This window comes from Balaenoptera physalus (genome assembly GCF_965194825.1).
Source record: "Balaenoptera physalus genome assembly, chromosome: 8".
NCBI classification, from domain to species: Eukaryota; Metazoa; Chordata; class Mammalia; order Artiodactyla; family Balaenopteridae; genus Balaenoptera; species Balaenoptera physalus.
Window position 1 is genome coordinate 55,061,412 of NC_138887.1, and position 16,928 is coordinate 55,078,339.

A 16,928-nucleotide genomic window follows, 5' to 3' on the forward strand; every position below is an offset into this window, starting at 1 on the left:
GAGACGTGGGTGGACCTAGAGACTGTCATACAGAGTGAAGTTAAGTCAGAAAGAGAAAAACAGATATTGTATATTAACACATATATGTGGAATCTAGAAAAATGGTACAGATGAACCTGTTTGCAAGGCAGAAATAGACACACAGACGTAGAGAACAAACATATGGACACCAAGGGTGGGAAAGGAGGGGTGGGATGAATTGGGAGATTGGGATTGATATATACACACTAATATGTATAAAAGAGATAACTAATGAGAACCTGCTGTATAGCACAGGGAATTCTACTCAGTGCTCTGTGGTGACCTAAATGGGAAGGAAATCCAAAAAAGAGGGGATATATGTACACGTATAGCTGATTCACTTTGCTGTACAGCAGAAACTAACACAACATTGTAAAGCAACTATACCCCAATTTAAAAAAAAACAAATTTTGCTTTGAATTTTTCTCCAACTGAAAAGCATGCTTGTTAAATATTAGCATTTTAGAAATAAAATATGTATGCAGTAATAGCAATAGGGAAGAAGTCAATTAGGTATGCTTGTACCAATGGTAATTAAGTGATATGTTACAAGTGCTTCAGTAATACACTTTCATTATTCCCAGATAAAATTCCTTTTATACACGCATCATATAGCTCATGTTGTTGTATACATGTGCTCTTGTAAATGAGCTTGGCTACTATGGCAATGTTAAGCGATGTCACAGTTCTTTGGGGGCATAGTTACGTTAAAGTCCCCAGCAAAAGCAAGTACCAGATGAGAAGTCAATGCTACTTTGACTGTCATTTGTGGCCTGGCTGGATGCAGCTCTCATGAAGTATGGAGAGAAAGTCATGATGAATAATGAACATTTCAATTGGTAAATTTCTTGTTTTTGCATCGGTACCTTTAAGGCTAAAGAACTGTATTGGGTTTATTATCTTAAGGAAATTCTTAGAACAATTTTCTCATTAAAATAGAGCCATGCCCACTTTCTTCATATATGTTATACTTCAATAAAAAATTTTGGAAAATATAAAAGTATGCTATCATTTGTAAGGGACATTCATCTAGAATTTGGGAATTCCTATGTTTGTTAATAACAGGTATATTCATGTTTCTTCCTCCCCAGTTAAACAAAATATAACTAAATATGAGAAAGACCTCTTCAGATCCTTAGTGAGAGCTTAAAGAAGATAATAAGCAAATAATAGCAAACATCAGTGCTGTTTTGAAATGCAGTATTAGGTTTGTTGGTCAGCTATCTGAGATTTAAATTTTGTCACAGCCCATAAACACATTACAACGAATTTAACTTAGGACCTTATGGGTCATTCACAAGTCATCAAGAGCCTTTGTATTCTTCTTTAAATAAAGAGGATTGAACTAGATGAGCTCTAAATTCTTTTCCAGCCCTAAGATTTGTTGTTGCACTTCCCTGGTGGCGCAGTGGTTAAGAATTCGCCTGCCAATGCAGGGGACATGGGTTCGAGCCCTGGTCCAGGAAGATCCCATATGCTGCAGAGCAACTAAGCCTGTGCACCACAACTACTGAGCCTGCATGCCACAACTACTGAAGCCCACGCTCCTGGAGCTCGTGCTCCGCAACAAGAAAAGCCATCTCAATGAGAAGCCTGCGCACCACAACGAAGAGTAGCCCCTGCTCGCTGCGACTAGAGAAAGCCTGTGCACAGCAACAAAGACCCAAATCAGCCAAAAATAAATAAATAAATTTATTTAAAAAAAAAAGATTCGTTGTTAATTTTACATTTCAATGAATTTCTAGCCTGATTTAAACTCTGATGATGCCAAGGGTATTTTAATATTAAAGATATCAATAACATTATCTAAGTCATATACTAGAGATGGAGGAGGTAGGGAGAGAGAGGGGAGGGAAAAGGAGAGAGAGGATGTTTCTTTACTGCACATGGATATTAAACTGTGTTTTCTTGTGCAATACATTCACTATCAAGTAAGGAAAGAAAATTTCTTTGGTTATGTGTTAGAAATTTGAATGTGCTATTTTTGCATTGTTAGTTAAATAACGTATTTCCCAAAATGATATCGACTGGGAGAAAAGGGTAATAGTTTGGGCTCTGCAGTGTGTGTGAAAATCTCAAGATGCTGGAACTCTGTGAACTTCTGCTTTAACACTGTAGCAACTCATGCTTCTCAAACAATGGAAGGCGTCATGTGATACTCTGAAATTTTCCTTGTCATACATTAATATGAGAACACCTTCTACTGTTCTGACCCCCACTAAATATTAAACCTTGCCATTGCCAAAAAAAAAATCCCTTGCTCAATCTCTACTTTCACACATGGGAGAATTGGTTTCAAATTTACTGTAACTCAAACCGTTAAGGACTGTATTTGTCCAAGACAACACCTTAGTTTATACTCCAGACACTGCCATGCAGTCAGCGTGAACTCTCAGTCTTAGGTGTAGTGCACTTCATATGCTTCACCATACTGTACAGGCAGACAACTGAATCTTTTCACATCTGAGTCAATTCAGATTAGTAGTTCTAAATTGGAGATAGCATAATAATACAGTTTCAGACTGATGGATGTTATTTAGAAAGAGGAACAATAGTTTCTAAGGGAAAGGTATAGCAAAGATAATCACTGTATTTGACACAAGCTGCTAGTCAGTCAATAATTATATGATGATTATTTCTATACATGATGGAACTATTTAACATGTAAAAAGTTTATTCAAACCACAAAGACTTTTTCTACTTCGCAGGGCATCTTTTAATTGTATAGAAATAATAATGTTTTCTTGATTATAAAAGTGACATAGCTTCATTATAAAATTAGAAAACAACTTTGAAACATCTGAAGAAATAATACAAATATCTACTAATCTCACCAACCAGAGAGAACATTCATTAAACTGCTATCATTTTGAGTATATCTATTGATATCATATATTTGTGTATATATAATATACATAACAAATATATATACAAACCAAAGATGTATGGTGTGGTTGTTTTTGGATCATCTTTTACATAATGTTTGTAGCCTGCTTTTTTCCTTAGAATTATATCATAATTCTATATTCTTATTTAGAACATGATTTTTAATAGTTGTACTATATCATAATGATTTATCATAAAGCATTTAATCAATTTTATTTTTAGATGTACATTTTCAATACAATGAATATCACTTCAGACAATTGATTATATACAAACTTTTTGATATATCTGATTATTTCCTTTGAATATATTAATTCACCTGAAATTATTGAATCAAAAGTTAACATTTACTGCTGATTTTGTCTTGGTAATCTGTTTTAACTACACTCTTACCAGTAGTGTATGAGATTTATTATTTTCCTAAATCCTTGTCATGATAACTTGTTTTTTAAACTTTGTCAATTTGGTAGAAGGAAAATGCTATCATCTTTAACTTGCATTTTCATTATAAGTAGCTTGCAATATTTTTATATTTCTTGATCATATGTATTTTTTCTTTGATAATTTAGAAGTTTGTGTCATTTGCCCCCTTTTCTGTCTGGCAATCTGTTTTATTGGTACTGAATTCTGTACTGATTAGATCCTTTTTGGATTCTGTTAAGTAACACTGCGCTGTTCAGATCATGTGGAGATGTTCCTCATATAGATTTTTTTTCTCTAATTTTGACTCTGATAAATATAGGGTTATTACATTAAAATTTTCTCCACTAAAAGTATTTCTACAGTCATAAAGTTTGACAATCTAACTTTATATATTTTTTTAAAATAGAAAATCTGAAGGAACTGATGACTAGACACTTGAAGACAGAAATAAAAGAAAATAACGTGGTTCAAATATTTACCCCAGGAGTGTGCCTATCAAATAAATCAGTGGACCAGGAAAACACAGGTATGACATTTCAGGGGCCATTTTACTGGGTGGATTGTATATATTAGTGAGATTAGTGGTTTTCAGGTTGTGTCCCTAGCTCCTTTGTTTCTTTGTAGGTACTACCCACAAACCTGTGGTAGGTGAGGAGAAGGCAAAACACTAGGCATGTGCTACCAGATTCCCTTTACCTGAGTCCATCATAACTGCTCTGCTTCTCTCTGTTAACTTCACATACTTGGTTCTATAATGAATTTGTTTTGTAAAAGAAAAAAGAGGGTCCTTCTGATAACTAGGGTTCTGAAATGACTGCTCTAGGAGGTTTTCCTTTCTTTGTGTTAAATTATTTTGTTATATCAAGTTCTGTAAATCACCAGAAGAACTTTCTGGAACTAGGAAGAGTTTCAATTCTGAAATAATAGAAATTTTAATCGGCATAATAAAATGTAGGTTCATGTTTATCTAATATAGCTATCTCAGATTATTCAGGCATAGATGATATAGTGAGTTCTGAACATTACCTATGTAACAATTAGCTTACTTTTAGCATAATTCATATACACAATATATAAATGAAGCATAAGTTATATACATAGATGTTAAATCTTAAGTTCTACAATGTTACTTGTTTGGGGGTATTTTGTTTCACCATTAAAATGTCTAATTGTTTGGAATTCAAGGGGTTGCACATTTCAACAGACTGGAAGGTAGAATTAGTCCATTTGTTATCCCACTAAACATCTACTATTAAAAAATGTTTGTTACCTTTAAACCAAAGCCTAGATCCAGTAAAACCTAAAATAAAATGTGCCAAATGCTACTATAAATTTATTCCAAAGTACTATAGTTAAGCAATGTTAGATAGCTTCTCCCTTAGAACTTAATAGTCCTTTTGGCCATACTGAAGAGTTTTTGTCACTCACCCCAATTGCTAGGTTTTATATGCTGAGAGGTTTTTTTAAAATCATATTTTGAAGCAAGTAAAAAAGTCAAGTGAAATGTGTGCAACCTAAATGTATGATCATTATGTACAGAATGCTGAGAATAGAGTTACATTTATCATTAGTATGTCATTTACTCATTCAACAAACATTTATGGAATCTTGTCTTAGGACAAGATGTTTTAAGATATTAGAGTGTTAATTGGGGAAATAGTGGAATGAATAAATATATATGAGTAAATACTTTGAAAAATTTTTTACAGGGATTTCTTTTTAGATAGAATAAGATCTTTAGGACAGATGATAACAATATCTATCGCTGATATACACATACACTTACTAGACTTAGATCGACTTGCTAGTTTATCAACATGAAATTATAGAAATAAACATTTTTATTTAGAAATGAGAAAACCTAGACACAAAAAGTTAATTAACCTGGCCACAAAGTGCTAGTAAGTGACAAATACAAGACACAGCCCAAAATGTCATCTTCAGGTCTATGCAGTGAACCATTACAGAATGGATAGTATTGATTGAAAATAAAATACAACATCTGAAAGGGAATGAACCTAATTTACACATAGAGACTGGTGTCCCAACACGGCTTCAGATACTTGAAGACAAATTCCCCAAAGAATTTCAACCACTCTCATTGTGTGTGGACACAACTATTGTTCTAAATCCAGTGACAATTAGGTATGAACTTCTGCTCTGGAACAAAGAAACAAAGCAAAAACTACAAAAATCAAAAACAAAACAAAACAAAATTGAAGCTGGGCTGAGCATTTTATCTGTTAATTTCCATTGCAGTTAGAGTTGCAGTTATACTTTCCTGATATGATATAGCAGCTACATGGGTTCTGAAGTCCAAAGATAAAGTGAAACTTATGGATCTAAGTATTCTGCTGAGTATGTTTATTGAATACTTTGTGCCAGACACTGTGCTAGAAAAACATTAACAAAATATTCCAGGAAGACTCAAGGGATATACAGTTAGTAGTGTAAATTAGGCCTATTAGGAACAAATTTGAAGTCTGCCAAAGCCTGGTGTGGCAGAAACATTTACTGCTCGCCAAACAGCCATGTGCTTCAGAATATTTTCCAGACCCCTTGCAGGTATATTAGGCTTTGTTCTGGCCCACAAGCTGTAAGTAAAAATGACATGTATCACCTTTGCATCAAAGTATATAAGACCAGGTGTGTGACCCTCCACTTCCATCTTCCCCTGCTGTGGAGTTTTGTTATGGAGGAACATGTTGAGATGACTCTTTCACAAGGTCAGTATCTGCCTGGAGAGCCAACCATCTTGCATCAAAATTTGCAGGAATAAGAACTAAACTTTTGCCAAGGGAATAAGACGTAGAAGTTAACTCATTGTGGCAGCATTGCCTAGTTCATCATGAATAATACACGGCTCTTTTTTTTTCTGCAAGGGCTATTGCTAAACAAACTCTTTCAAGCATATCAATAGTTAATTAACAGTGATGCTCCTGATGCACAGAGAAGTAATTGAATGTCTTCAAATAGGATGTTTTGCCACTCCAGGAATTTCCTGTGTTTCCTTGAGGTCTTGTTCTGGAGATTTCCAGGTGTGGTACCACATTGTGAAGCTCCTAATCATGGGGTCAAGAGGATCAACTTACAGAGAGATTTCAGGTCTTACATCATTCTGACAGATCTATATGTAATTTGGTACCTATTTGTGAGGGAGAGAATAAAACAGAGAAAAAGTTAGATTACATCCTCTAGATCAGCACTGTCCAAGAGAAATATTATATAAGCCACATTTGTAATTTTAAATATTCTAGTAGCTATTAAAAAAGGAAAAAGAAAGAAAATTGATTTTTAATAATGTACTTTATCTAGGCCAGTATATCCATCAAATATCATTTTAACATGTAATCAGTATAAAAGGTTATTAATTTCACTTGAAGTCTTTGAAATCTGATGTGCATTTTAATCTTAAAGCATATTTTAATTTAGACTGGTCACATTTCAAATGCTCAATAACCACATGAGGCTGTATTTAGCAGCACAGCTCTAGATTTAACTTAAGTGTATTCCACGTTTATTAAGTTTATGTTAGGCATTGTATTAGGCACACTCACAACATTGTTGAATTTATTCATTGTAATATTCTTTTGAGTTAACAAATGAATGCACTCACAGAGTCAGAAAATGATAGAGCTAAGATTCAAAACCATTCTCCCTCCTGCTTCTGGAGATGCGGTGATGCTCTAGGCAAGCAGATTGCAATGGAGAGTCCCGTGTCATCCAGCTAAGAACAGTGAGGCCCCCCAATAAGGTAATGGCATTGCTGATGGAGAGAAGGATGAAGTTAATGAACATTAAAGTGGTATAGTCAGAACTACTCTACCTAATGACTGATTGCATACAGGATGGTGAGAATGGAGGGGCTTGTCGAGGGTGAGTTCCTACTTCTGACTGGAGAAACTGGATTGGCAATGATGCAGTTCAGAGAGAGAATGACATGCGACTTGTTAAGCTGAAGTTGAGATTTAGCAATTTTGGATCACTGGAATTGCTACTACAGTGCAAGGAACCTAACCCATTTTTGGGGTTTGTTTTAGCCATGACTAGGTTATATTTGTTCACAAATGCTACATGATAATGATTTAACACCTGCTAACTATTTAAGAAAAATAACATCTGCATAACAGAACTACACATGGATTGGCAAGTCTTTAGTATTATTACAGAAAGAGGAACACCAACAGCTAATTCAACAACCTCAGATTTACAGCACGTAGAAGCTTCTATGTGCTTCTTTATATCTTTTTAAAAGATACCCATTTAGCTTTGTCACCACATATGCAACAGTGAAGATTTTTGTGGGGTTTCATAGTTATGTGCTTATCTTTGGACCCGGAAGAACAATTCCAAGTGATGCCACCTGGGCCTGAGCCATCTGCCTTGGCAGGGTCTGTCAGATGGTGGTAGGCCATGTACTTTGGAAAATCTGATCTTAATAATCCAAAGCAACTCAGCTTTTTACTCTGATCAAGTCACATCATTAACTGCATAATGCAGGATACAAGAGGTGACTAAGAACAAAACTTGGAGGAATCCAAGCATCTCATAAGCAATTGACAGGGACTACTGGCCCACAGATGGTAACTTGTTATGAAAAAAAAAAGTAACAGTTATCCCAGAAAGTCATAATTGAGCCATTTTTATTTCTCTGTATTTGCTATAAATATTCTTAAAGCCATTTGCAGTAAGTGGAGGTGTTACTGTATTCGATAATGGGTAAAATTTATTTAAATTGACTTTGAGTATGTCTTCACAGACACCTACTGAAACCAGCACATGTAGTCATCTTAAATAAGGTATGTGCAGAAATGCTGCTGCAGATTGCTACAGGTGCTCTAGATTAAAGAAAAGAACTGTCAGGTTTCCCACTACTCATGCAGCCTGCTTTCAAGATCAGTAGTAAGATTTACTGTATTTTATCGTAAAGTATTCCAAGATTGTTTGGACTTTTTCAATCATGACTGTTTTCCTGTCCATTAGTTACTTATGCCCTCAAGAATTAGTCTTTAGAAATACGAAATTTGACAAAAGTGATAACTGCAATTCTGAGGTAATAAGGCAAGTTTCATGCAGAATGAATTTGCCAAGCAGGGGGTATCTTTTATAGCCACTCTGTGTTGAAGAGGTTTCAACTGGTACTCATACACTCATGTAGTATGGAGAAAGCTTTACTTTGATCACAGGTCTCCTTGTGAGTAAAAACAAAAACTGTTAGCTGATGGTAGGAGGAATTGCCTTATCCTGAGCCCTTGGGCTCACAGTTGATATTCCTTCTGAGTTCTGGTTAGTGATTTATTCTACCGGGATTCCCTTGTACTTTGAAGTGCTCCAGGATGCAGTTAGCCCAATACTTTTCTTTATCCCCCTCAGTCACTGAAAGCTGTTGAAAACCAGCTATTCCCTTCCCAAATACTAGTACCCCAACTTAGCAAAAATCATCCTTTAAAAATAAATAAAATTTAGAAAAACAGTTGACTACATTGAGTATCAGGTTACAGATTTGTAAGCCGAGAAGGCAACAATTATTCAGAACCTCAAACATTCAGTAGCTTGCACATTTCTAGGCATTGACCACATCTGTACCTACATTTCATATTATGCACATGTGATTACTTGAAACTGTTTCTCAAACTGTATTTTGTTTTTATTACTTTTGTCAAAAATATAAATGCCATATATATGTTTAAACATAAACCTTTCTGATTACTTATTTTTAAAATTCCAGTTAAACTAAAACATGTTCCTGGGATCCTTTTACCATTATTATAAGTGTACATGGCTTATGAATTACAAATATAGAATTATTTTCTGCATATTTAAGCTTATCTTATTTCTCTGCCTTTCCCCCTGTTAAATACTTTCTTCTGGTTTTCCCTTGACCTAATCTGTCCTTCGATCATCCTTCTCATTTCTTAGGTCAACTGAGGCATAAGCAGATATTTGTCATTTAGTCATTTTCATTCTTGTTTTGATCCATTTTCACATGTCTGTTACCTTGTATAAAATTACTCCAGATCGTTTCTCAAAATCTTTTACAAATCTGAGCTGAATCAAAGTACTAATATTAAACTCTTAAAAATATTTTGTTATAAGACATCTTGTATTTGGCCTTCACTTTCCATTTTATTTGGTAAGCAAAAAATTTTTCCTTTATTCCTGTAAACAAAAATGTTGATATCAAAGGCAGCTGGTCTTTCTTTGCCGAGTCTGAATTATATAAATTGGAGTGTGCAGTTAAATATTTTGGGGAAGCTATACCAACACAACTAAAACACAGAGGTTTTTAGCGATACAAATCATAAACCCAGGCTCACAATGAAAGAGATACTTTAAGAATAAAACATGCTACAAATTGATGAAGCATGAAAAATAAAAACATATAAGAAAAGCCTACCATAGTGTCAAAATTACATTAGTCATGTTAAACTCTTCAAGTTGGAAAACTTAAAACAGAAGACTAAGGTTTTACCTAATATACCCCTCTTTAGTTTTGATTGAATTTTTCTTCCCCAAAATTTATGAACTTGTTCTAAATTCAATCCGCTTAAAAGTATAACATTGCTTTTTATGACATGGGAGAAATGGTTTATTTCCCATAAAATATGGATAGAAATTTAATGCTTATGTGTTTGATGGTATAGAATATATAATGTAATATATAGCATTTCATTATGGAACTGTCTTGCATTAGTGTGCCTCTACATCTTATAGTTAGATATGTAAAGGAGGCAATTTTCAACTATAAAAATTTAAGATGCGTACTTTATCAATAAAAATAACATACAAGTTGAGTGCAAATGAAAATGTAGGAATTGAATGTAATTATTCCTCATATGCATCGTTTTAGAGTAACTTTGTTGAATAATTCTGGATTTAAGACAAGTGGACAAAAGGAAGTTCAGTTAGAAGTTTTGAAATTTGAGAGGTAGTCATTGTCTTCCTAATTTGAACACCCCCACAAAAAATATATATAATTAGAACTTCATGAAATGTATGTGGAAAGCAACTGGAATTAGGGAAGATTTCATATATTTTGAATTTTTAATTAAATCATAAATTTAATATTATCAGTCATAATCTATATTTCATGCTAGTTTTCAGCACATTATTTACTATATGGTACTTGAAGAAAACCACCAATTTCTAAAAGAAGTCATAAATCTAAATGTAGGAAGAGATAGAAATTAGAAAAACAAAATATGCTGAATATTATTTTATACTTTTCAGAGTAATGAATAGGTATTCATATCTTCTAGTATATGTAGAAGGATAACAGATTTTATTGTGAAAGCACCAATTATTGTTATGTAAAAATAGTAATTTATTTTAAAAATCAGTAAAATATATAGAATCACTAAATAACATGCCATAGCCAAAGTTTTCCTTAAATTTTATAGTTCATAATTCCTGGAGAAAGGCAATTCTTAAGTTTTGTAAAATGGAGTGCATCATAAATCACATAAATTACCATTGAGTATTTAGCATCTTTTAATATATTTTCAAAATTCCTTATTTCAAAAGAACCGACTCTTTATTTCTTGGAGAAATGTAGCAGAAATAATATTTATACTCTCAACAAAACTTTCAGAGACAAATTCTGGTTTCAACATAATCTTCCATACTTAAATTCGTATATCATGACTATATGTTACCAAGGCAATTTTATCTAGCAGGTAAAATTCAAAATAAAGTTGTATAATATCTGTAGCTAAAGATCATTTCTAATTTAAAATATTTTTATTCCCATCATATCTCACGTCACAAACTTACAGAAGAATGGTAACTCTTAAAAGAATCGTCATGAGTCTTAGAATTTAAACATAAATTTTTCAGATTGCTTAATTTAAGTCCTTTTCCTCTGAAAATATTCTTAATTAAAAAATACCTCTGCCTTTACTATTGAATATCATTTCATTAAGCAGAAGGAATCATAGATATACACATTTATCAAGTTTAAAGAGCTTAGCACATGTTTAAAATAATTTTGATCATGTTTTCTACAAAAGATGAGCAGCTTACATTTTTCATATATTCAGCCTCTTGTTATAATGTGCTGCTTCATACCAAAATGTTGCATAAAATATTAATGAAACATTTTTCAGAGAAATTCAAGTATATTGTAAATATAGGATAAATACTGTGCTATATATAGTTTAAAATGAATGCTATAGAAATTCTCTAATAAATTTGGTAATTTTTACCATTCTCCATGAAATTAGCCATTTGAGGTACAAAGGCATCTTTCAACATCGGGTTTTATAGATGTAGACATTGATGTAGCTATTATAGAAAATACTAGGGATTTTTCCTGTTATTATTGCATTTTAAAAAAATTCTCTATGGCCTAGAAAATAAAAGTTAATATTTTATGTTTTTCCAAATATTCTAAGAAATGAAACTTTTGAAAAAAAACTTTATGGAATAATTAATATATATTTAGAAATTCAGAGCAAACAAGCCAGTCATATTTAATTCTGGAATGCATCAAGACCTCCTTTTCTTACATTTTTTTCCTTTGAATCACACTTTTTCTCTTCCAAGTAACATTTTCCTTATATTATACTTTCTATTAGACGTCAAGTTTACTGATATATGTTTTGGGTCTACATTTAAAAAGACCTTTTCTGTTAGCTTTCTTTTAACTGTGTGCCTTTCAAAGAGACTCCTTTCTTTTCTAATCTTTTCTAATTTTTCTTTACCAGACTTTTAGCCCCACACTCAGCTGACTGACTGAGACAGGTTGTAGAGAAATTTCTGGACACGTTGTTAACATCTGACACAGTGAGAAAAAAAAGCCAGCACAGTCACAAGGCAGGTTCAAGGAGAAGTGGCAGCTCCTGGAGAGGAAAACTTCTATGTGTTTGCTAGTTGCTGGTTACCTGCAACACACTGGTTAAATTCAAATCCATTCATTTCTCAATTGTGTCTCTCCCTCTAAACCACTGTAATGCAAACCAAAAGGACCTTTATGGATGTGTGCAAATCAAGTGTATCTTTAATTAGTCTTGTCTGACATTTTCCACAATACTTTTAGTAGACAGTATTATATAAATATTTCTGGTGACTTTATGGAGGTGGTTGCCTAAATTTTTCCTTGGATAAAGCCTTTAATGCTTTCACCCAGGATCCATAGAGGAAGCTACCCGAGTTTGGGAAGTTTAGTGCTCCTCTTTGTACTTTAACTTTTAATATCAGAGCACATATTGAAACCATAAACACAATGAAAATTCAAAAAATATTCCGACGATATTAGAAGAATATATCCCCTCCTTTTTATCCTTAAAGAGCCAAGGGCGTGGGGAGTGGCAGGAAGAAACATTCTTAAGATCTAAGCCCTGGACGCCATCCTGCGAGCGCTTAAAACCCTTACAAGCGTGCAGCGTGAAGAACACCCCCTTTCGAAATCTAAAACAATATTGGATTCCCAAAACATATCGGCAAAGAAAGCCTTACCGTCAAACGCTTGCAGCAGGTTCCAGCTCAGACCCAGACTGAAAAGTTGAGCAGCTGGTGAACAAAAGTTTTAGCTTTTTTTTTTTTTTTTTTAACGAAGTCTGCAAAACTAATTTCCCTCAAAATAGGGCTCAATTTCCGTTAAAGAAAGCAGCGCTTACAAATCTCAGCATTCCTGATCACCCCCACCCTATCCCACCTCTGAGCACTGGAAAACAATTCGAACTTTCACACGGATGTAAAGGTTTATTGCAAAGCCACTATTCTACAGGACAACTTAAAAGAAAAGGGAGCTGGTCAGGCTGAAGCCTGAGGGACGGGGCTAGGGAAAAGGTTCTGCCTTGGTGACATTTCTCAAAGATTAATCAATACTTTTTCCTAATTCAAACCAGATGTCTGACCCAGTTTGCTGTACCCATTAATCCCATTAACAACTTCAAAGACCTGGTCCCCGTCCTCTGGACACCTGAGACAATGAAAATAACAGGGCGACGCTGCTGGTGGCACATTTGGGGTCCCGGGCGGGATAGGTGAGCGCCGATATTCTCCTGATGCGACACGTCCCAGGAAGGACGCGACTGTTCCTGCAGCTCATTATGAGCGGGCGGTGTGCTTACCTTGTGTAAACGACTTGGCCCCCAGCAGACGGTGTCGTCCCTCAAGCATGTGACGGTATCAAAGCCCAGCCGCCGCTCGCATTAATTTACTGGTGGCAAGTTTTCTAATTCATTTTCTATGATGCAAGATTGTAACCAGGGAGACCCGAACTTTAAGGGATACCGAAGTGTAATATTTTTTCAGTAAATGGAACCATGGCGGGGGTGGGGGGGGGAGGGGTGCGATTAGCTGATTTATCTTGGAGCGGAAGAGAGATGGGTTTCTGGAGGAAAACAAGGGGACATGGGCTGGCTCCTGAGGGAAAAGACTGGAAATGTGCGTGCAATATACACTTCACTTGTGACTGGGACGTAATCGCTTCGGAATACTCCTGATCCAGGAAAAGTTCTTCTTGGTGGACAAGTGGCTAGGAAATGGAGTGGGACTAGGAAATCGGGAGGGAGAACATTTGCGGAAAGCAGAGGAAAAGACCCCACCTGGCACCGCAGGTGAGGATGCCAGAGGCAGGACATCTGCAACTGTCACCGCCCCGTGCTTTCTACCACCCCACCAGGTCTCGTTCCTTGCAGCACCGAAAATGGCCCTTTCTTTGCTCGCGGGTCACTTCCATGCATCCTCGGATCTGACGTCCCAGCCCATTAACAACCCACCCACAGACACCGGCTGTAAAAAGCTAGGAGTGCCACTGCGCCCAGGGCACGAGTTGATGTGAAGTTTGAGAAACTTATCTGAGCGCGCGCCAAACTAGCTCTGGTCTCTTTCCTTAATCCTACTGCTCCTTTCGTGCTCCTCCACAGTTAGGCGCAGCCCAAGCTTTCCTGCAGGTGACAGTGCCCAAAGGGCACTGACAAGACACCTTTCATGAGCGCAGTGAGCAGATCGGACACTGGGTGCGGGGTTGGGGCTGGCGGGCGCTGCGGCGCGGCCTGGCCGACGGAGTGGGAAGGGGAGCCGCTGACCGCCGGGGCTCGGGTTTAGGCGCCAGGCGCGCCGCTTGCAGTCCCGGCTGCTGGCAGGGGCGGGCGGGCGTGGGCGCGCTGCGTGCGTCCAGCCGGCGATAGGAAGTGGAACTACGAGCGCATGGCGCGGACTGAGCCGGAGTTTTGGAGGGAGTTCGCATGTGGTCAGCACTGGGCTCCTAAGCCAGCCCCCAGCTCACGTTACACTCTATTTATAACCTCTCAGAGCCGTTTCCCCTTGAAAGCAGTTCTCTGGGACCACCTTCTTTTGGCTTCAACCTCTCCTACTCTTAACATCTGAGTAGCGCGGAGGGAAGCTCCTCCAGGTCCGAGTGTTTATATGTAAAGGAGACTGGCCGCTAGGGCTCAGGACCGGGATTATCCGAGCTCTGCTGAAACGCGGGCGGCTATTGCTTTGGGAGGGGGAAAAGTCACACGGTTTCCAGGGAAAAGTAACAGAGGGTGGTGGCGTTTGGAACCGTCGTGAAGTCTTCTGCCTGGAACCCGAGACTTGCATGCTATGGAACACCCGCTCTTTGGCTGCCTGCGCAGCCCTCACGCCACCGCGCAAGGCTTGCACCCGTTCTCCCAATCCTCTCTCGCCCTCCATGGAAGATCTGACCATATGTCCTATCCCGAGCTCTCCACTTCTTCCTCGTCTTGCATAATCGCGGGATACCCCAACGAGGAGGGCATGTTTGCCAGCCAGCATCACAGGGGGCACCACCACCACCACCACCATCACCACCACCACCACCAGCAGCAGCAGCACCAGGCTCTGCAAACCAACTGGCACCTCCCGCAGATGTCCTCCCCGCCGAGCGCGGCTCGGCACAGCCTCTGCCTCCAGCCGGACTCGGGAGGGCCCCCGGAGCTGGGAAGCAGCCCGCCGGTCCTGTGTTCCAACTCTTCCAGCTTGGGCTCCAGCACCCCGACCGGGGCCGCGTGCCCTCCAGGGGACTACGGCCGCCAGGCGCTGTCACCCGCGGAGGCGGAGAAGAGAAGTGGCGGCAAGAGGAAAAGCGATAGCTCAGGTAAGGGCGCGCCGGGCACCCTCGGCGAAAGGGGGCGGAGAGATGACTGGGAAGATTCTCGCCTAGAGCGAGGCGGCGGGCGTTATGGTACAGGTCTTTCCTCCCTGGCTCCTCGCCGCCAAATTCGGCGAGGCTGCTTTGGTCCTTTTATTTTGGGGGCACGTGTTTCTCCGAGCGCAACACTCAGCCAACTGCGTTAAGCTCTCCAAGATTCAAACTAGTTTACCAGAGCGTTGAGAATAAAGGACAAGTGACAAGTATGTGAAATCGATTGCGAAGCGTGACCTTCCATCTGAGCGATGGGGAGAGGAATGCACCCTGGGATGCAGCGTCCGCTGGCCGTGCGTGCGGGTGCCGTTCCTTGACTTTTCCATTGCAAGTTCCCGACTCTGAGTGGCTAGATTTTTCCCATCGTTAACTGGATTTCCAAATTATTGCTCAATAGTTGGAACTTGCAATGGAACTTGGCAGAGCATATGAGAAAAAAGTTTTCGTTTTTTTTTTTTTTTAAATTCTGATTTCAGAGTTCTTTAAATAGCACCCTATTCCAAATGGTAAAAATTTCCCTTTCTTGGGGAAGAAGACAGTCTAGGAATTCAGAGGATTTTAAGGAATGTGTCAGAGAATTGTAACTAAATACATGCTCAGACCCTTGAAGAAAGACGATTCTTAATAGTAATTGTATTTATGTGATGCTAACCAAAAAGAAAATCTAATTTTTTAAAGTGGAAAGTAAAATTCTCCTCCAGGTGAGTATTATCGGAAACAAGTACTGGGAAACAAACAGCAACCCGGGTAGTGCTGGTACTGTTGGGTGTGCGCAGGAGGCGCAGACCTACTTGGGGATAACTTGAGCCGCCACGCAAAAGGGGAACCTTACTGAATGCGGATGCCTGAAGGCACAGGCTCCCAACTAAATTTTAGCAGTCCAGAGAAACTGAAGTTTTGCAGGCAACTCATCAAAGCCCTGACCTATCTGTATCCTTATGAAATTGTTAAAAGATGCTTTATAATTAAGGAGGTTGTGAGTTTTCTTCTGTAGCTATAGTGCAGCCTGCGTTCCGTCTTTTCGTAAGCTGTCGTTTGTTTAATATAATATTTACATATTTTCTTTCTGTGTGGAATTGGTTTAACAGTCCTGGAAGATAATTCCAGATATTGGTTTGAAAGATTGAAAAATGTCTATCCTTTATAATGCTTTAGGTAAGGTCCCACATGAATGACAATGAATGAGCCGCATATTTCATGTTCTTTTACAGCAATGGTATCAGTTATTCTTAAGCGTTAGTATGGGATGGATTCTTCTATCACAAACTTAAAATCTGACTTTTACATTCCAAGGTCGGGTGAACTTCTAATGCCCCATCACAAATTAGTTTATATCCAAGAAAGTTACCAGCAGTATCACTCATTTTAATGGTTTTTACTAACCATAAGTGAAACACTCTTCAGACAGAGTTAAAAGGTTAATCATAGCAAGGTTTCCATCCTCATTAGAAAAAAAAAAAGTCAATTTTAGAATGAGATCATT

The 16,928-nt window shown here is 37.7% G+C and overlaps 1 protein-coding gene and 1 long non-coding RNA gene across 3 annotated transcripts in view; one reads left to right on the forward strand and one right to left on the reverse strand.

The window, feature by feature from the left end:
- Nucleotides 1–1,722: 1,722 nt before the first annotated feature.
- LOC309665938 lies at nucleotides 1,723–14,292 on the reverse strand. 2 transcript variants are annotated; one of them, XR_014266791.1, is made up of 2 exons: nucleotides 13,404–14,292; nucleotides 1,723–6,475 (listed from the first exon to the last, which is right to left on the reverse strand). It is a non-coding gene; the product is annotated as an uncharacterized lncRNA (long non-coding RNA). The 2 variants fall into 2 exon arrangements; XR_014266792.1 differs by lacking the exon at nucleotides 13,404–14,292 and adding an exon at nucleotides 12,787–13,374.
- Nucleotides 14,293–14,637: 345 nt separating this feature from the next.
- Nucleotides 14,638–16,928, forward strand: part of MEOX2 (mesenchyme homeobox 2) — a 64,917-nt gene continuing 62,626 nt past the window's right edge. The window contains exon 1 of the mRNA XM_082472764.1: nucleotides 14,638–15,397. Within this exon, the coding sequence (XP_082328890.1) occupies nucleotides 14,884–15,397 (514 nt within the window). The 5' untranslated portion in view covers nucleotides 14,638–14,883. The remainder of the gene's footprint in view (nucleotides 15,398–16,928) is intronic.